This window comes from Triticum aestivum, chromosome 6B (assembly GCF_018294505.1).
Source record: "Triticum aestivum cultivar Chinese Spring chromosome 6B, IWGSC CS RefSeq v2.1, whole genome shotgun sequence".
Taxonomy (NCBI): domain Eukaryota; kingdom Viridiplantae; phylum Streptophyta; class Magnoliopsida; order Poales; family Poaceae; genus Triticum; species Triticum aestivum.
Window position 1 is genome coordinate 594,950,173 of NC_057810.1, and position 17,402 is coordinate 594,967,574.

The 17,402-nt window shown below is 44.8% G+C and overlaps 1 protein-coding gene across 2 annotated transcripts; it reads left to right on the forward strand.

Moving 5' to 3' along the window:
* Window positions 1-1,676: 1,676 nt before the first annotated feature.
* On the forward strand, window positions 1,677-8,099 carry LOC123138221 (uncharacterized). Of its 2 annotated transcripts, none has more exons than XM_044558150.1 (2): window positions 1,677-3,576; window positions 7,580-8,099. In XM_044558150.1, exons 1-2 carry the CDS (start codon window positions 2,397-2,399, stop codon window positions 7,717-7,719), a joined length of 1,320 nt encoding a protein of 439 aa, XP_044414085.1. In that variant the 5' UTR covers window positions 1,677-2,396; the 3' UTR covers window positions 7,720-8,099. The 2 variants fall into 2 exon arrangements, with proteins under 2 accessions (XP_044414085.1, XP_044414086.1); XM_044558151.1 differs by having other exon boundaries at window positions 1,677-2,177.
* Window positions 8,100-17,402: the final 9,303 nt, after the last annotated feature.

A 17,402-nucleotide genomic window follows, 5' to 3' on the forward strand; every position in this document is an offset into this window, starting at 1 on the left:
TGTTTACACGGCGCGAGATGTCGCGTAAGGCTAGAAATAGTCGCCGCGGATAAATAGTGACCCGAAGCACACACATCTCCCAACTGGGTCGACACTACATTTAGTGACCCCGACACACAGGCAGCTCCCAACAGGGCCGATACATTTAGCAATCTGTCACGAGCGACTTATTATAGCGGCTTGGTACTGTAGTGGTTTGTTAGTATATCAGCTCGGCACTGTAGTCGTTCGTGTTTTTTACTATTACTAGAACAATGCCCGTGCGTTGCAACAGAATATGATACTCTAGTACGTTAGTTTGTGGTTTATCTGTCAATAATAATGCGATTGTGTAAAAAAATGTTCATCAAATTTTGCCCATGAACTACCTTGTATTTTTATTAGAAGTTTGGTAAGTAAATTAAAATAGAATTAGTTCAGGAGGTAAGTGAATTAAGGTGATTGATTATCATATACTACATGGCGGTTGAATGAAGGGATGGTGGGAAGAAAGGTGAAACGGAAACATTATGTTCTTTTTAAGTATATATATATATAAAGATAAAGTTTCTGTCCTTTCTTAGAAAACCTTCAAAAAGTGAATATTTTTTAAATGTCAAAAACAATTGAAAATATGAAGATTTTTTGAAAAAGTAAACAATATTTGGAGTTTCAGGAATTTTACAAAAAAAGTCCAAACATTTTTTTTGAAAAAATGTGAATAATTATTTAAAATCTGAATAATGTTTGAAAATTGTGAATTTTTTATTTGGAACATGTTATGAAAATTGCGAGAAATAATTTAAATCCAATTCTATTTTGGAACAATGTTATGAATAATGTTTGAAAAGTATTTGAAACTTTGAAACAATTTTTAGAATTGTGAACATTTCTTGAAATTCCAGGTATTGTTCGAAAAGAAACATTTTTTATATTCTGAACAATTTTTAAATATGGTGCATATTTTCAATAAAATATTTTTCAAAAAATAAAAAGGAAAGGCGAAAACAGAAATAAAACATGATTAAGCAAAGTAAAATACCATGTAAAGAAACAACCAAAAGCAATCAACACTATAAGGTTCCAAAAACGAGAAAGTTGTAGTCAGATAACAGAAAAGTGCCTTTCAGAGGCTTTTCACCATGTAACTTGCCCTGCAACCAAACCAGGGATGGCTTCGTGCTCGCACGACACACAGGGCGACGCACGGGACGAGAGATGGCGCGTATCTTACGCCGCCGATCTGCAGCACCGCTCGCTCACGTTCCATGATGGCGAGTTGATTCTCCGGCGTGATGCTCTCCGGCTTAATCTGGTGGATGACCGCGGAGTCATAGTGGATGCGCGTTTCCTCCGTGCAGGGGAATTCATAGACATTGGTGACATTATCTCGCTGCCGTGTCATTTTGCGAGGATAAGGGAGCGATCCCCGGCGGTGAGCGCGTCTCCAGTGGGTGCGACACACGGCACGATCCATGGTGCGGTACACGAGGGGCATGTAGAGATCCAGGCGGGCGCGGACCGGGTCGGGGTGGCCCCGCACCTCACCAACCGCCTGCTAATGGCGGCGGGACGCGTGGGAGCCCCTTCATGGCCACCCGACCGATAGGCGGGGCCCAATAGCAGGCCGAGCGTGGCGCCTTCTAGAGCGGAGGGGGCGAGGGGAGTCGCCTCATTTCCCCCACCTACCTCCACTACGCGAGACGCACACCTCGCGCCTCTCTTCAAGCATCTATGGGAGCGCCCTAGGGTTTCCTTCCCCAATCCTCTCCTCCCTGATTCCTTTGGCTGGTGGCGGGGCAAGGCTGGCGGTGACGACCGATCCTTCGCCCAAGTGACTGCGGCGGAGCAGGCGGGGGGTGCGCCGCGCGCCTCGATGGGAGATCGGGGTGGGGGGAGATCTGGTGGTTGGCGCGACAACACAGCGCGCGGAGGGTTCTGAGGTGGGCGAAGGGCTCCGCTGCCAAATCAGTCTCGACACATGGTGTGGCAGCGGCCAGATCCGCCACCGGCGACGTCGGGAGATTCGAGATCTGGTGATGGTGAAGTTGGAGACAGATGGGAAGCTGCTGCGCGTGCCAAGAGCGGCGCGACCAAGGAGAAGACGGCGGGCTCCAAGGAGCCGCCTCCGCATCCTGCACCTGGGCAAGCAACGACCAAGGGCAATGCCGAGATCTGCATCAACTGTTCCCTCCCAGGTCATTTCGCTCCTCGTTGTCCTACTATTCGCTGCGAAAAATGCAACAAATTAGGTCATATGGCTCAGCTTTGCCAAGTTCTGAGGCCTTGGGAATGCATTCCTCTCATGTGTGGGTTTCAGTCGCCTGGTCAGGGATTCTTCTATATTCCTGATATGTGTGCTGCTAAACATAGTGCAGAGAAAACTAATAATGTGGTGATTACTATAGTGGAGGGTGATGCTACTGTTAAAGACATTGAGCAGGAATTTAATGCTATATTTGCCAAAAAAACCTAGGAAAAAGAAATGGCGATGTACGGCCCGCTCTATTGGCCCTGCACAGTATGTGATGCGATTCCCTAATGCTAGTGAAGTAGAAAGGGCATGTTGTTATGGAAAACGCTTGCCTCTGAAGGAAGGGAACATTGTTGTATGTATTACTCCTTGGACTGCTTCTATTGGAGCCAAAGGCATTATGGAGAAAGCATGGGTTAGGGTTCGCAACATTCCCATAGAGAAAAGATGCACTGAACATATAGCTTATGCTGGAGCTCTAGTTGGGATTACTTTAGAAGTTAATGAATCGACCGTTCATAAACCTGAATATGCTAGAATCCTTCTCGGTTGTAGAGAGGTTGAGAAAATTTCCCCTTCAGCTGAAGGAATGCTGGGAGAACAGTATTATGATTTTTTCTATGAAGTTGAAAAAGTTGTGACTGTGGGTGCTGAGAAAAGTCAGTCCTATACTGCCGTGGATAGCAGTGCATCTCCTTCCTTCCCCAAGAAAGCGAGGATGGACTCATATCCTGCTTCTTCCATGGGGCAGGGGGAGACGAATACATCCGTGACTGGTAATTTTTCCTCTCAGAACTATGGTAAGGGTATGCAGAGGCTTCCGGCAGTGGCTGAGAGTGAAGAAGAAGATGAGAGTGAGGAAGGTAACAACACAGAGCTTCTGATTGAGACTATGGCCAGAGAACATGCGGCTGAAAAAATGTCTTATTGTGGATCTCAATCTGATAAAAAATCATGTGAGAATGTCTCTGAGGATTTTAAAGTGGAAGAGATGACTGAATCTCCCAGTAATGAGATCAGTGTGCATCAAGGTGCTTGGGGAATGATTACTCCTGTTCCACCCTCACCTCTGTTTGTGTGTCACGATGTGAATACTTATGGGAATGCTTTTCCTCCCTTGTCAGACTATGTGGTTTGGCCCTCCCTGCCTCACATTGTGCCTCTCGAAGAGGGTTTCATGGAAGGAGGAGAAAACTGCAGTGTCTATACAGTTGAATCTCCCTCTGGATCCCCAATTCATGACTGCATGAGTCAGGGAGAAGATATCTCGCGCAGACAGAAGCAGAAGTTGGAGAAGGTGGGAGATGTGACCACCAACAGAATGAAGAAGCGCAATTTGGAAGGTACGAATATGCCCAGGTCAAAAAATCAATTTCCTGCTTTATCTGACTCTGCCATTATACTGCGTGCATCTTCAATGGGGGTACAAATACCTGATGATGACTTTGCTACTGTTGATATTTTACGTGAATTAGAACTTTCTAGATGTCTGTTGCAGGATAAAAACATTGATAGTAATTCGCAAAAAATAACTGTCAGTGATGGGTTTGGCAATGATGTGCCCCTCTCTTTAACATGGGACGATGATAGTGGAGATATTGAAGAACCATTCATCCTGGTTCAATCTAAAAACAAGAAAAAGAAGTATCACCGTAAGAAATCGGTGGTGGTTTTATCTCCCAATAAATCCAGCGGGCCTGTGACTAGAAGTCAACAGAAAAAGGGGGTGGGTAAGGCTGCTATGGAACCTGGCAGACCTACCAGAGTGAGAGATAAACCCGATCGGTATAAATGAAAGGGGTTTTTTGGAATTGTAGGGGAGTGGGTAAAAAAGGCATGTCCACCTGCCTCATTGACATGATAAGTGCCAATGAATTGGATTTTATTGGACTTCAGGAAACTATGAAGAAGTCGTATACTCCTGCTTTCTTTAGGCAAATTGACCCTTATCAGAAGTTTCATTGGGAATGGATCCCTTCAAGGGGGAAATCTGGTGGCATTCTTTGTGGGCTTAACAAGGAAAAATTTGATATCCTTACGACTAAGTGTGGTAAATATATCCTGCAGCTGAACCTGTTCGATAAGAACAAAAATTGTAGCTGGGCCTTGATGACTGTGTATGGTGCTGCACATGATGAACAGAAGCCTGAATTCATTGCTGAACTGTCATCTATGTGTCACAACAGTAATATTCCTTATCTAGTTGGGGGAGATTTTAATATCATTCGGCATGGTGGGGAGAAGAACAAAAAAACATCTATGTCCCACTTCTCGGAGGTGTTTAATTCTGTTATTCATCTACTTGGGTTGAGAGAGATTTATATGACTGGTGGGTGTTATACCTGGTCAAATAAACAAGAAATCCCAACTTTGGAAAAGCTAGATAGAGTTCTCATGTCTCCTGAGTGGGAGGATCTATACCCTCTTGCTTCTGTACATAAGTTGGTCAAGGATATATCAGATCACAACCCTTTGTTAGTGGATGGTGGGAGTGCCTCCTCTAGAACACCAGGTAGCAGGTGTTTTAAATTTGATAATGCTTGGCTCAGTAATCCAGAATTCTTCCCTCTGGTTTCTGAGATCTGGTCGAGGCCTGTATACACTTCAAACCCCATTGACTCCTTGAATATTAAACTTAAGAGGATTAAGAAGTTTTTTAAGGGCTGGGGATCTAATTTGTTTGGTCACAATAAGATCAGGAGAAAAATTATCAAGCTCGAGTTGCAGGAGCTTGAAAAACTGGAAGAGACTGATGGTTTATGTGGGGATGCCTACACTAGGAAGTTGGATATTCTAGTGGAGCTTAATAAGATGTATGTGGAAGAAGAACTACACTGGCATCAATTCTCTAATCAGAGGTGGCTTCTGAAAGGAGACAATAACATTGGTTTCTTCCATAAAGTAGCCAATGGCCGTCGTAGGAAAAACTCCATGATCTCCCTGGAGTGTGGGTCCACTATTATTGAGGGCACTAAAAACCTTCTGGTCCATGCTACTGAATACTATAAATCCTTATTTGGTCCAGCTCCTGGCAATTTATGTCAGATAGATGCTGCTCTATGGTCTCAGGATGAGATGATTACTCCTGGTGACAATGAGGAATTAACTCGACCTTTTTCGTTAGAAGAAATCAAGAAAGCTTTGTTTAGCATGAATTCTAACCGTGCCCCTGGTACAGATGATATTCCTGTAGAATTCTATCAACACTGCTGGGAGGTAGTAGCCCAAGACCTTCTATGCTTATTTGATTGGTTTCATGATGGCAAGCTAGATGTACAACGACTTAACTATGGCATCATAACCTTGTTGCCTAAGTCAACTGATGCTAGTAGGATCCAACAATATAGACCCATTTGTCTATTGCGCTGCCCCTACAAACTACTTACAAAAGCCATGGATATTAGAGCTAGCAAATATGCACACAAGCTGTTTAGTATTCACCAGAATGCTTTTATTAAGGGGAGACACATAGTGGATGGAATCCTATCTCTCCATGAAATTTTGCATTATACTCATTTCAGAAGGCAGGTGGGAGTGGTTTTGAAACTTGACTTTGAAAAAGCATATGACAAAGTCAATTGGGACTTTTTGCTTGACTGTCATAGGAAACGTGGGTTTAATTCTAAGTGGTGTGGGTGGGTCTCGCAAATACTGAAGAATGGCACAGTTAGTGTCAAGATCAATGATGAAGTGGGATCTTACATCCAAAGTGCTAAGGGGGTGAGGCAGGGGGATCCTCACTCCCCTTTCCTGTTTAATATTGCGGCTGACTGTCTGACCAAAATGGTACTTACAGCACACAAAAATGGCCTCATTAAAGGTTTAGCTGCTGATCTTATTGAGAATGGGGTTTGCATCCTGCAATACGCGGATGACACAGTACTTTGTTTTGAGCATGATATTGACAAAGCTGTGAATATCAAGATCTTGCTTTATCTCTTCGAACTTATGTCTGGGCTTAAGATCAATTTTGAGAAGAGTGAAATATTTAGTATCGGGGGGGGGATAATGATACTGATTTGGTGTATGCCAACATGTTTGGGTGTCAAGTGGGCACACTTCCCATGAAATATCTGGGAGTCCCTGTTACTTATTCTACCCTCAAGAATGCGGATCTAGATTTCCTTGACGGAAAAATGATCAAAAAACTTGATGCCTGGGTAGCATATGCAGCATCTTATGGAGCTAGACTAACGTTGCTAGGGTCCAGTTTGGATGGAATTCCCTCTTTCCTCATGTCAATGTTCCTTTTTAATAAGACCTTTATTGAGAAGCTGGATAAACATCGCAGACGTTTCTTTTGGAGGAGGAAAAATAAGAAACATGGATACCATATGGTTAAGTGGACGAGGATATGTCGATCGAAAAGGATTGGGGGATTAGGGATTAAAGATCTTCATAAACAAAATATTACCCTACTTGTTAAGTGGTGGTGAAAGTTAGAAACAAGTGATGGGCTATGGCAGCGTATTGTAAGAGCTAGATACTTCAAGAACAAAACAGTGGCTACCATTCGGAGCCGCTTTTCGGACTCTCCCTGCTGGAAAGCAATTATGAAGGTCAAGGATTCTTATATGGCAGGAAGAAAAGTTAAAATCGAAAGTGGAAACCTGGCTAGGGTCTGGTATGATCCGTGGGCTGAGAATATTGCGTTGAAAGATCACTTTCCTGATCTATTTGGTATTTGCCAGGAGCAGGAATGCACGGTTGCATCTTGGGCGACTAACAACTATGAGCTGGGCTTTAGACGTAGACTGGTTGGGGTGTTGGGTGAGCAGTGGGCTTGGATGGTTATGAAAGCTAAGAAACTGTCGTTGAATGACTCCCCAGATAGAATCTTGTGGGATTTTGATAGTAAAGGGAAGTTTACTACTAAATCCGTATATGTATGATTGGAAAGAAATCTTTCAGGTCCTAACTATAGGATGGTATGGAAAGCTCCTATTCCGCTGAAAATTAAGATTTTCCTTTGGCGGCTGTTTCAGAACGCAGTTCTCACTCGTGATAATATGCGCATTAGAAACTGGCCTGGAAATCCTGTGTGCTCCTTCTGTAATGAAGTTGAGACAGCAAATCATTTGTTCTTTACCTGTTCGCTTGCTCGGTCGGTATGGGGGGTGTTGGGCATGACGGCCGGGGTTTCATGTTGCCCTCGCTCTCTGTGGCAAAGCTTAACTTGGCTTTATAAGTTCTTTCCGGATAGGAAACAGTTTTACATGATGATTATTGCTGCAATATGCTGGGGGATTTGGACCCTCCGCAATAAAGTCACATTTGATAATCATATTGTTCGTTCTCCTCTTGAGGCTGTTTTCACTGCATGCTCGTTTTTGCTGTACTGGGCAGGTTTGCTAAAGGAAGAAGAAAGGGCGAAGCTCCAGGCTGGAGTGAAGAGGTTGGCTCACGCGGCTGCTGCGCTGGCGGACAGGTCCCTCCCTCGAGGCAGATCCCTTTTGGGTGACAGAGAAGGGATCCAGATTGGTTAGCAGTGCTCAGCGCTCGGTCCTTTTGCTTGCCGCCTCCCACTGGGGTTTGATGCCCGCTGGTTTTATGTCTTCTGGTTACGGTTAGCCTAGTCGCAGATGTTGTTTAACTTGCCTCATCCTGGGATTTCCTCTCCTGTCGTTTTTGGGCTGCGGTTTGTGAGTGTCATCAGGTTTTCGTCCCATGGCGGGTGGTCCGTTCCAGGATCATCCTGCGGTGGGTTTCCTGATGGTGCGCCAGCTCGCTCTCCCCTTTCAGCTTCATTTGATCTCAAAAAGCTTATATCTTTCATCCTGTTAGTTGTAGTGGTTTGGGCACTAAAAACATCTAGATACAGACTGATGTATTTTCGTTGATTGCGAAATTAATGGAAAGGGGTTGAGAGCCCGGTTGGAAAAATAAGGTTCCAAAAACGTGGATCAGTGGAATGCATTACCATGTGGTCCAGCTAGATCGCTCGCTCGCGAAGGGTCGACATTACGACGCAATGAGCATGGAATAGGATTCGTGCCCATATCCCTCTGTGCTGCACAAAATGTGTCAGCCCAAAAAGGGACGGGAACTTATACCAACGAGCTTCTCTAGTGTTTATGTTTTCAACCAGTTTTCTTAAGTCGGCTAAAGACAGAAAACCACCTAAACTGTACTTGAATTTTTAAGTAATATTTGGTTATTTAAAAAGCGTTTCAATTTTAGAAAAGTTCATGGTTTTTTTTATCTTGGATTTCACAAAATGTTCCCGAATTCCAAAATTGTTCTAAATTTAAAAAATATTTAACTAGAAATTTGAAAACGGTTTCAGCATTTGAAAATTCTTTTATGATTTTGTAAAGTCTTCTAAATTTTTAGAAAATGTTCAATTTTCAAAAAGTTTCAGAAGATGGAAAACGAAATTTTAATAAGTAAAGAACATGAAAGAGAATTGATAGAAAAAGAAATAGAGGAAAACCAAGTCGGAGAAAATACATAGCAGAAGCACATGAATGAGCCGACCAGTAGCATCACGAGCGCTCCCTAGGAGGTGCACGTTACAATCAAGAAAAAGAATCTCCCTATATGTAACACATTTTTTTGCCATGTTTAAGATTCCGCGTGCAATAAAGGATAAGGATGTATATAAATACAAAGAGATGTAACATAAGATTTTTGCCATGTTTCATATGAAAAACACATGAAAAAAGTGCTAGAAACGGTATTTCTGGAACTAATCTCTGATCTAGTTGGTTGGCTTATGCGCCATCATTTTTTCTTGAAACGGGTGATGGTGGCGTCTGAACTTAAGAAATTGAGGAAGCGAATACTGGTGTGAAGATTTAGGAAGGTAGTCAATGTTTGTTACTTGCAAGAAGCGTGTGCACACTGATGGACCACTACATTGTTCCAGTGCTCAGGTACTTCTCGTGTCTGTGTCAGCAAGCTTTTGCAGCTGTGTAACACCCGGCATAGAATACCCCCTCTGACTTGCACGCTAGGGCGTGCGAGCAATCACGAGCCCGTTGCCAGGAGCTCCTATTTGTCGCTCGTGCGGCAAATACAGACCCCGACGCACATGCAGCTCCCAACTAGGCTGGGCCATCCACCAATCTGACACGGGCGACTTGCCTTGATAGTGGTAATGTAATGGTCCGTTACTATACCGGCTCGGCATTGTACTAGTCCGTTATTTTAGTGTTTTTGTATTCCTTCGTGTTTTAAGAAAAAAAGACTTTCAATGGAGTTAATATATTATAGGTGCTGAATAATATTTCAAAAACATAAGCATTTTTTGAAAACAAGCAATATTTGAAATTTCAATCTTTTTTTACTAAGGAACAGAACATGCAAACATTTTTCAAGTTTGTGAATAGTTTTTGAGATTTGGAACATTTTATAAAAAAATGTGAAGAAAATATGTTTTTGGAAAAAATGTTGAAGTTTTTTGAAATATATGATTTTCTGAAATATGAACAATTTTAGAAATTTGAATTATTTTTGAACTATAAGAACAAATATTGGAATTTCGAACACTTTTTGATATGAACATTTTTTAAATTATTATTTTGAAAAGCAACAATTTAGTTAATTCTGAAGAATTTTTAAATATAATAAATATATTTTTTGGAAATTTTCCAGTTTGCAAAAATAGAAAAACCACAGAAAAAATAATTATCAAATGCGAGAAGGAAATCAGAAAACTCTTTAAAGAAACAAAAAAAGGTTCAGAAACCTTCTAGAAGGTTCACAAAAATGACATCAGTAAAATGCTTTAATGGGTTAGGCCAACTAGAGTTTGCTCGCCAACTCTTTGTAAAGCGTTGATATTACGACATAATGGGCAGCGAAGGGGGATGCCCCTATTTCTCGTTTGACGCGAGCCGAGAGCAAACTCTCGCTGAAGGGCAAGCGAGCTGGACTGACCCGCGAGCGCGGGAGGTCCCAGCCTCTTTTTCCTGTGTTTTTTTTTTAATTTCGACGCGAGACTTCCTACGGACTCTCGCTTAATGCGAGAAATAGCCCCGCGGGCGCGGTGGCTAGTCTCGCTTGTTTCGTTCACAGCGACCAGGGATAGATACCTCGCGCGTCCCCCTTTTCCATTTAGTTTTCCTAAGCTGTGCGCGAAAATTGGTCGGCCCAGTAACGAAAACTTTGACGCAAGACTTCCTACGGATTCTCGCTTAATGCAAGAAATAGTCCCCGATTTGACCCAAAAAAAAAAGTTCCCGCTAGTGAAGGACGCGGTGCAGCACATTGCGGCAAACTGTCGGGGCACCCATGACTGGGCCGGCCCATTTCTTTCTTGTTTCTTCCATTTCTTCTTTTGTTTATTTGTAAAATATTTCTTTTCACTTTTGTCTCTTTCCTTCTTTTTTTTCTTTCCAAGTTTAGTTTACTTTCAAGCTTGTTTGAAAATTACAAATATTGTTCGGAATTTCAAAAAAAGAACTCATTTTCAAAATTTGTTCAAAATATAATAAAATATTTCAAACATTGTGCATGGTTTCAAAATTTCCTTCACAATTCAAAAAATGTTCCTGTTTTCAAACTTTGATCATAAAGGCAAAAAATGTTTTTGTTTCCAAAGAAAGTTTGGAGAATTCCAAACAGTATCAGAATTTTAACAAAATGTTTCCATTTTCGAAACTTGTGTATATATTCAAAAACAGTCCATGTGTCACAAAAAATGTTTGAAAATTTATAAAAAAGTGATTAAGTTTTAAAAAAACTCGGATTTTCACAAATGTTTCCATGTCCAAAAATAGTTCTCAGATTAAAGAAAGATCACCATTTTAGGAAATGTTTGCGTTTCCCAAATTTTGTTCGGAATTTCAAATATTGTTCCTGTTTCCGAAAATTGTTCAGCGGTCTAAAAATGTTCGGGAATTAAAAAAATGAGTTTTTAATAATTGATTCATAACTTTGAAAAATATTGGCATTGCAAAAAAAACATTTGTCCAAAAAAATCATGTGCCAATCTTCATAAAATGTTCAAATCCGTCGCTGCTTACAGTTCTTAAAAACTCCACGCTGCTAGTTTGGTCAGAAAAATTCAGTGCTTTCAGTGGCGCGCACCCGCCGCGATTCGATTTGTCGCGAAATGCGGCAGATAGGAGCTCCCTCCCTAGTGATAGCTACCAGACTACCATCATCATTCGAAGACAGCCTGCGCTTCGTCTGTGACAGGCAGGCTAGGCCTGAAGAAAAGGGTACTAAAAGTTCGAGTTCCATGTGTCAGATAGCCATCGAGTTCGTTGATTCATTCTGCTCCACGCTGCGAGAACTCTTTGCTAATCAAACTGCTTGGAGTTACCGTGCTTCTGGAGCTTAATTCACACGCAGGAGATGAGCTCATGAGACAGTCAGCATGTTAAATGCATGAGATGGTGAGAAAAACATGACACCCGACAAATCAAATCAGAAGAAGACGCCCCGGCCCAGTTCATGACGAGCGAAGCCTGCCTACTTGCAGCCGCATGTCAGCGTCGATCCAATCACCTTCCTTAACCTTTCGACCCTTCTCGCGGCCACGAACGATAGCTACGGTTAATTTCCCGTCGAAATCAGCGTGAGGTAGCCGCAATAATGCGGCGGGCAATGAGAACGTACTACGTAACACCAACCAGTCAGGCGGGTGGGCCGGCCGTCGCCTTTTCTTTCTCGTTCGGTCATGCAACATGGAGCTCGCTGCATGCTGTACGTGACAACGCTGACAGAGATGGATGTGTGTGTGTGCGCGCGCGCGGAGGCAATCATGTATCGTGACGGCAAAACGTCCGCCCGTAATCATTTCTCCATGCATGCATTTCTTCGACCGGCCAGCCGGCCAAGCATACTTTTTTTGTTGATCATTTGATGTCCTCGCAGGCGCCAATTCAACCCAAATAAACAGACCGGTTACTTACATGCAGTTCATGTCATACAGCACAGGGGGAAAAGAGCAGGAAGAGATCGATCAAAAAGGCGCCGCGATCTAGTTGCTGATTCATCTAGAACACTGGTTGGTTACCAAGTGGTTCGACACTCGTGGTTTCAGTGGCTTGGGCCGCCAGAGGCCGAGCCACACGTGTAAAGAGAAGCAGCACGTAGTAGGCTGTCGATTATGGGCGTCGCCTCAGTGCTGGGGTTTGTGGAGCGTTAACTGCCCCCGGTCCCTTTCTTATCCTTTCCGACCCAAGCAAGGGAAAGAAAAAGGGAGAAGCAGCAGAGACGACGGACGAGACGTTAACCTCCATTAATCATGGCGACGCCCTACCCTAGTGGCCCAGTTGCATGCATGGGCGCGATCTCGGTTACGCGAACAGACAGACAGAGGGAGGGGGAGGTTAGCACGACTCCAAACCCAATCCGACGCGACCGCACGCACAGGGATGAATCGGGATAAAGAACGGGGGGCCGGCCGGTATTTTGTTGCGGAAGTGCAGCGGGCATCGCTCGCTGTCAGGAAAAGGCTTTTCCGGCGGTGCAGATATTAGTAGAGGCGACAGTGAAGTGGGCCTTCGTTTCTTCTCTGTCTGCCTTGTACGTGCTCGTCCTAGTTGCTTGCTTAAAGAACAAACCGACCAAGTGACCAATCGCAAAGCACCTTTCAGTTTACTACACCATCTCTGCATCACTGCATGGGACGCTTCCCTACTGTTGGACGATCATGAAATCATTGTACGTCGAGTAACAGCAAGCGGGAGATCACACCACCCACAGTAACCCTCGGGTTCATCAACTGGTTAAACGACGGGGCACGCGTGCACTCACACCTTCTTGTCGTCCTCCTCCTCGTCGTCGTACATATGCTATGCACGAAAGCGAAAAGAAAAAGGGAAATTTGCCATGTTCATTCAGCCAGGTCCGTCCCTGTTGCTTTTCCGTACGGGATTACTGTGCGTTTCTCAGGCGGGTGATTGGCCCGATTGGTGATCGGCGAAAGTACTCGCACGGTAGCACCCGTCCCTGTCCGACGAGTTGGGGAAGGGGGAGGTTGGCTGGCGTGGAGCCCCGTCGTCCCTCCCAACTTGGAACTTGGAAGTTGGGTCTACCACCCCGCCCCGCCTCTTCCAGAATCTCACAAAGGAGCCCTCATGGGCCGGAGGAGGAGGGCGAGACGGCAAGCCAAGGGGGCAAGAAAAGGCAGCCGCGAGAGGCGTGGCCGGATGGGGCGGGCGGGCCGGACTAGTCGTCTCGGCGCCGTCATGGAGCTCTCGCCGTTCACGCAAACGACCGCGCCAGCTGCCTTTCCGTGGCATGCAATTCCCCCGTGGCCCACGACGCCGGGATCGATCGGCCGAGGTGGACGTCCGCGTCCGCGTCCGTTCTCCGGCGTTGAACGACCGGTACAGTTGCCGTATCGGGAAAAGGGGGCCTGGGAGGGAGGTTGGCGGGGCGGCATCCGCGGTGCGCGGTGCGCGCCGCGGCCACGTAGGTGCCGGCGTACGCGGGTGGCTTTGTCGTGCGCGCCTGCAATGCAATGCGATGCGTCTTCTGCCGTGCGTGCGTGCGTGCGGGCGGGCGGTGGTGAGCTGACGGCGATGGTTCGGCGGTGCGCGTTGCGTGCTCGCCTCTGGTCTTTCTGGTGGGCTGGCTACTGCGTGTCGTACTTGGGTACGACCCTGAGATCAGCGTGCGTGGGTGATGGGGTGGTGGATGCGCGCACGTAGGTCGCCTCTCGGGGGCTAGCTAGCTAGGCTAGGCGAGGCGAGGCAAGGAGTTGGCACTTGACGAAACGGGCGCTCGCCGACTGGTTCTCGGTGGCTGTTCTGATATGTGGTGACGCTCCATGGTTGAATTGGTCCTACTACTTCATACACCTACACACCGGTTTCGCCCCCCCTGGGGCGTTGAAACTGGACACTTTTTCTCAAGTGTTTGAATAATGAGTATATTTGGACTCCCTTTTACCTGATTTTTTTTTAGCAAACTCCCTTTTACACTGGTAGTGGGTTACAAATGGGCCTTCAAACGGTTGGACCTGAGCCCAGCCCAACAAGAACCCGGGGCTTGTAGAAGCCTGGATTTCCAAGTTTTCTGGTGAAGGGGTATTGCATGTTATTTCCACCCATTACAAAAATAAGTCCTTTTCTTTCCCAGAAAATTGGGTTACATTCTAAACAACAGCAATTTCCCAAATAAACGTTAATATGAGTGGATTAATTACTAGTATCACACTTAGTCCAGGCTTGGTACTTAAGTCTATGTTTTGGAAACAAAGAATATATTCTCAACCATCTGATCCACTCGACTAGAGGTTTATAGTATATCAAAATAAATGGGTGATGTTATTCAACGAATGTTCGCTGGGGGTGCATGAAAAAACGAACGGGTTTTATATTTCTTTACAAGGGAGTAATTAACACTCACAATACAAAATTTATATTATTAAATCCATCATGAAATATATTTTCATATTATATATATTTATTTGGTGTTGTAAATGTTGATTTATATAAATTGCGTCAAACATTACAAAGTTTAACTTTTGACTAAACTAACAGGAGAAGTAGAAATAATCAAACTGAGTAGTATTGCGGTGGTTTATGTGTTGGGAGCATGGCAACTCCTTTGAGCGAACACAACAAATTTCACAGCAAAATCCTCTGCTAGCCTGAAGTTGACATGTGTTTGTGAAGAAATTAACATGTGCGTTTGAAGAAATTGGCATATAAAACGTTCGCAATTGTCATGCCACCCAACGAGCGTTTGCTGGCTATTGCGGTCCAAATAAATTGGCATCGTGCACTAACCATTTCTCTGTTTCAGCTTCCACAATTAGGATATTGAAAAGATGAATGATATATGTCTTTAGATGACGTAGTGGTCATGTAATGATAATGTAAGATAGCTCAATTTAGAATATCTTGCACACATGTATTTTCTTGATCTATAGTCTCATCCCATCCATAATATCAACAAATATCACTTCCTCCATACATCACAGTCAATGATATAGGGCTACTACCCTCACCCTCAAGTCGCTCTCCACCAACCCTACCCTCTCCCCATCCACCCCCTGTTCGGAAACATAGCATGCAATTTCAAAAAAATCATACGCTCACGCAACATCTATCTAGGAGATGCATAGTAACGAGAGGGGGAGAGTGTGTCCACTTACCCTCGTAGACCGAAGGCGGAAGCATTTACTTAACGCGGTTGATGTAGTCAAACGTCATCTTGTTCCGACCGTACAAGTACCGAACGTACGACACCTCCGAGTTCTGCACATGTTCAGCTCGATGATGTCCCTCAAACTCTTGATCTAGTAGAGGCACGAAGGAGTTGATGAGTTCCGTCAGCACCGGCGTGGTGATGGTGTTGGTGATGTGATCCGCGCAGGGCTTCGCCTAAGCACTACGACAATATGACCGGAGGAGTAAACGGTGAAGGGGGCACCGCACACAGCTAAGAAACAACTACTGTACTTTGGGGTGCCCCCCTGCCCCTGTATATAAAGGAGGACAGGGGACGCGGCTGACCCAAGGGGGCGCGCCAAGTGGGAGGAGTCCCACTACGACTCTGAAAGGATCGAGAAGAGGTGTCTAGAGGGGGGGGGGGTGAATAGACTCTAAGTAAGAAAAGTTGCAGTTTTTAATCTCTTTAAGTTGCAGTGGAGTTTTGGCACAAGTTTTAATATTCACAATACATATCAAGCAAGCATGACAAGAGTATATGAGCAGCAAAAAGTAAAGCATGCAAATTGCAAGAATGTAAAGGGATGGGATTGGAGTGTGCAAACGTAATTTGGAGACATGGAGATTTTTTTTATCCGTGGTTCCGATAGGTGGTGCTATCGTACATCCACGTTGATGGAGACTTCAACCCATGAAGGGTAACGGTTCCGCGAGTCCACGGAGGGCTCCACCCACGAAGGGTCCACGAAGAAGCAACCTTGTCTATCCCACGATGGTCGTCGCCCACGAAGGACTTTCCTCACTCGGGTAGATCTTCACGAAGTAGGCGATCTCCTTGCCCTTACAAACTCCTTGGTTCAACTCCACAATCTTGACGAAGGGTCCCAAGTGACACCTAGCCAATCTAGGAGACACCACTCTCCAAGAGGTAACAAATGGTGTGTTGATGATGAACTCCTTGCTCTTGTGCTTCAAATGATAGTCTCCCCAACACTCAACTCTCTCTCACAGGATTTAGATTTGGTGGAAAGAAGATTTGAGTGGAAAGCAACTTGGGGAAGGCTAGAGATCAAGATTTATGTGGTAGGAATGGAATATCTTGACCTCAACACAAGTGTAGGTGGTTCTCTGTCAAAAATGTATGTTGGAAGTGTAGGCATGTTCTGATGGCTCTCTCCATGAATGAAGAGTGGGTGGAGGGGTATATATAGCCTCCACACAAAATCTAACCGTTACACACAATTTACCAAACTCAGTGGGACCGAATCGTGAAACTCGGTCAGACCGATTCAGTTCATAATGTGACCGTTAGGCATTTCAGTGGGACCGACATGTCAACTCGGAGGGACCGATGTGCTAGGGTTAGGGTAAAGCCTCAACTTGGTTTGACCGATTACACAAACTCAGTGGGACCGATTTGGGTAATAAGCCAAATAGAGAGTTCGCCAGGCAAACTCGGTGGGACCGATTGCATACCTCGGTTGGACCGAAACGTTACGAAAGGAAAACAGAGAGTTTGCATTGCAATCTCGGTGGGACCGATCGCTCATCTCATTTTGACCGAAACGTTACGAAGGGAAACCGAGAGATTACAATCCCATCTCGGTGAGACCGAGATCCCTATCGGTGAGACCGAAAAGACAAGGGTTTTGGCAGTGGCTATGCCAACTAAACTCGGTGGCGCCGGATAGAAAGATTCGGTGGGGCCGGGTTTGTCTTTTGGTTTGGGACATATGTGGATGTGAGAAAGTGGTTGAGGGCTTTGGAGCATATCACTAAGCACTTTGAGCAAGCAAGCCATTAAGCAACACCTCATCCCCTCTTAATAGTATTGGCTTTCCTATGGACTCAATGTGATCTTGGATCACTAAAAGTAAAATGTAGAGTCTTGTGCTTTGAGCTTGAGCCAATCCTTTGTCCTTAGCATCTTGAAGGGGTTCTGAGGGAGTTCCGGACTAGGGGGTGTCCAGATAGCCGAACTATCATCATCGGCCGGACTCCAAGACTATGAAGATACAAGATTTAAGACTTTGTCCCGTGTCCGGAGGGGACTTTCCTTGGCGTGGAAGGCAAGCTTGGCGATACGGATATGT

Bases quoted from the DNA above. Each gene is read 5' to 3' on its own strand.
- LOC123138221 (XM_044558150.1), top strand. From the start codon at position 2,397: ATGCTACTGTTAAAGACATTGAGCAGGAATTTAATGCTATATTTGCCA. The intron at 3,577-7,579 runs GTACGAATATGC...TGTACTGGGCAG, and splicing joins GAAGAAGCGCAATTTGGAAG to GTTTGCTAAAGGAAGAAGAA.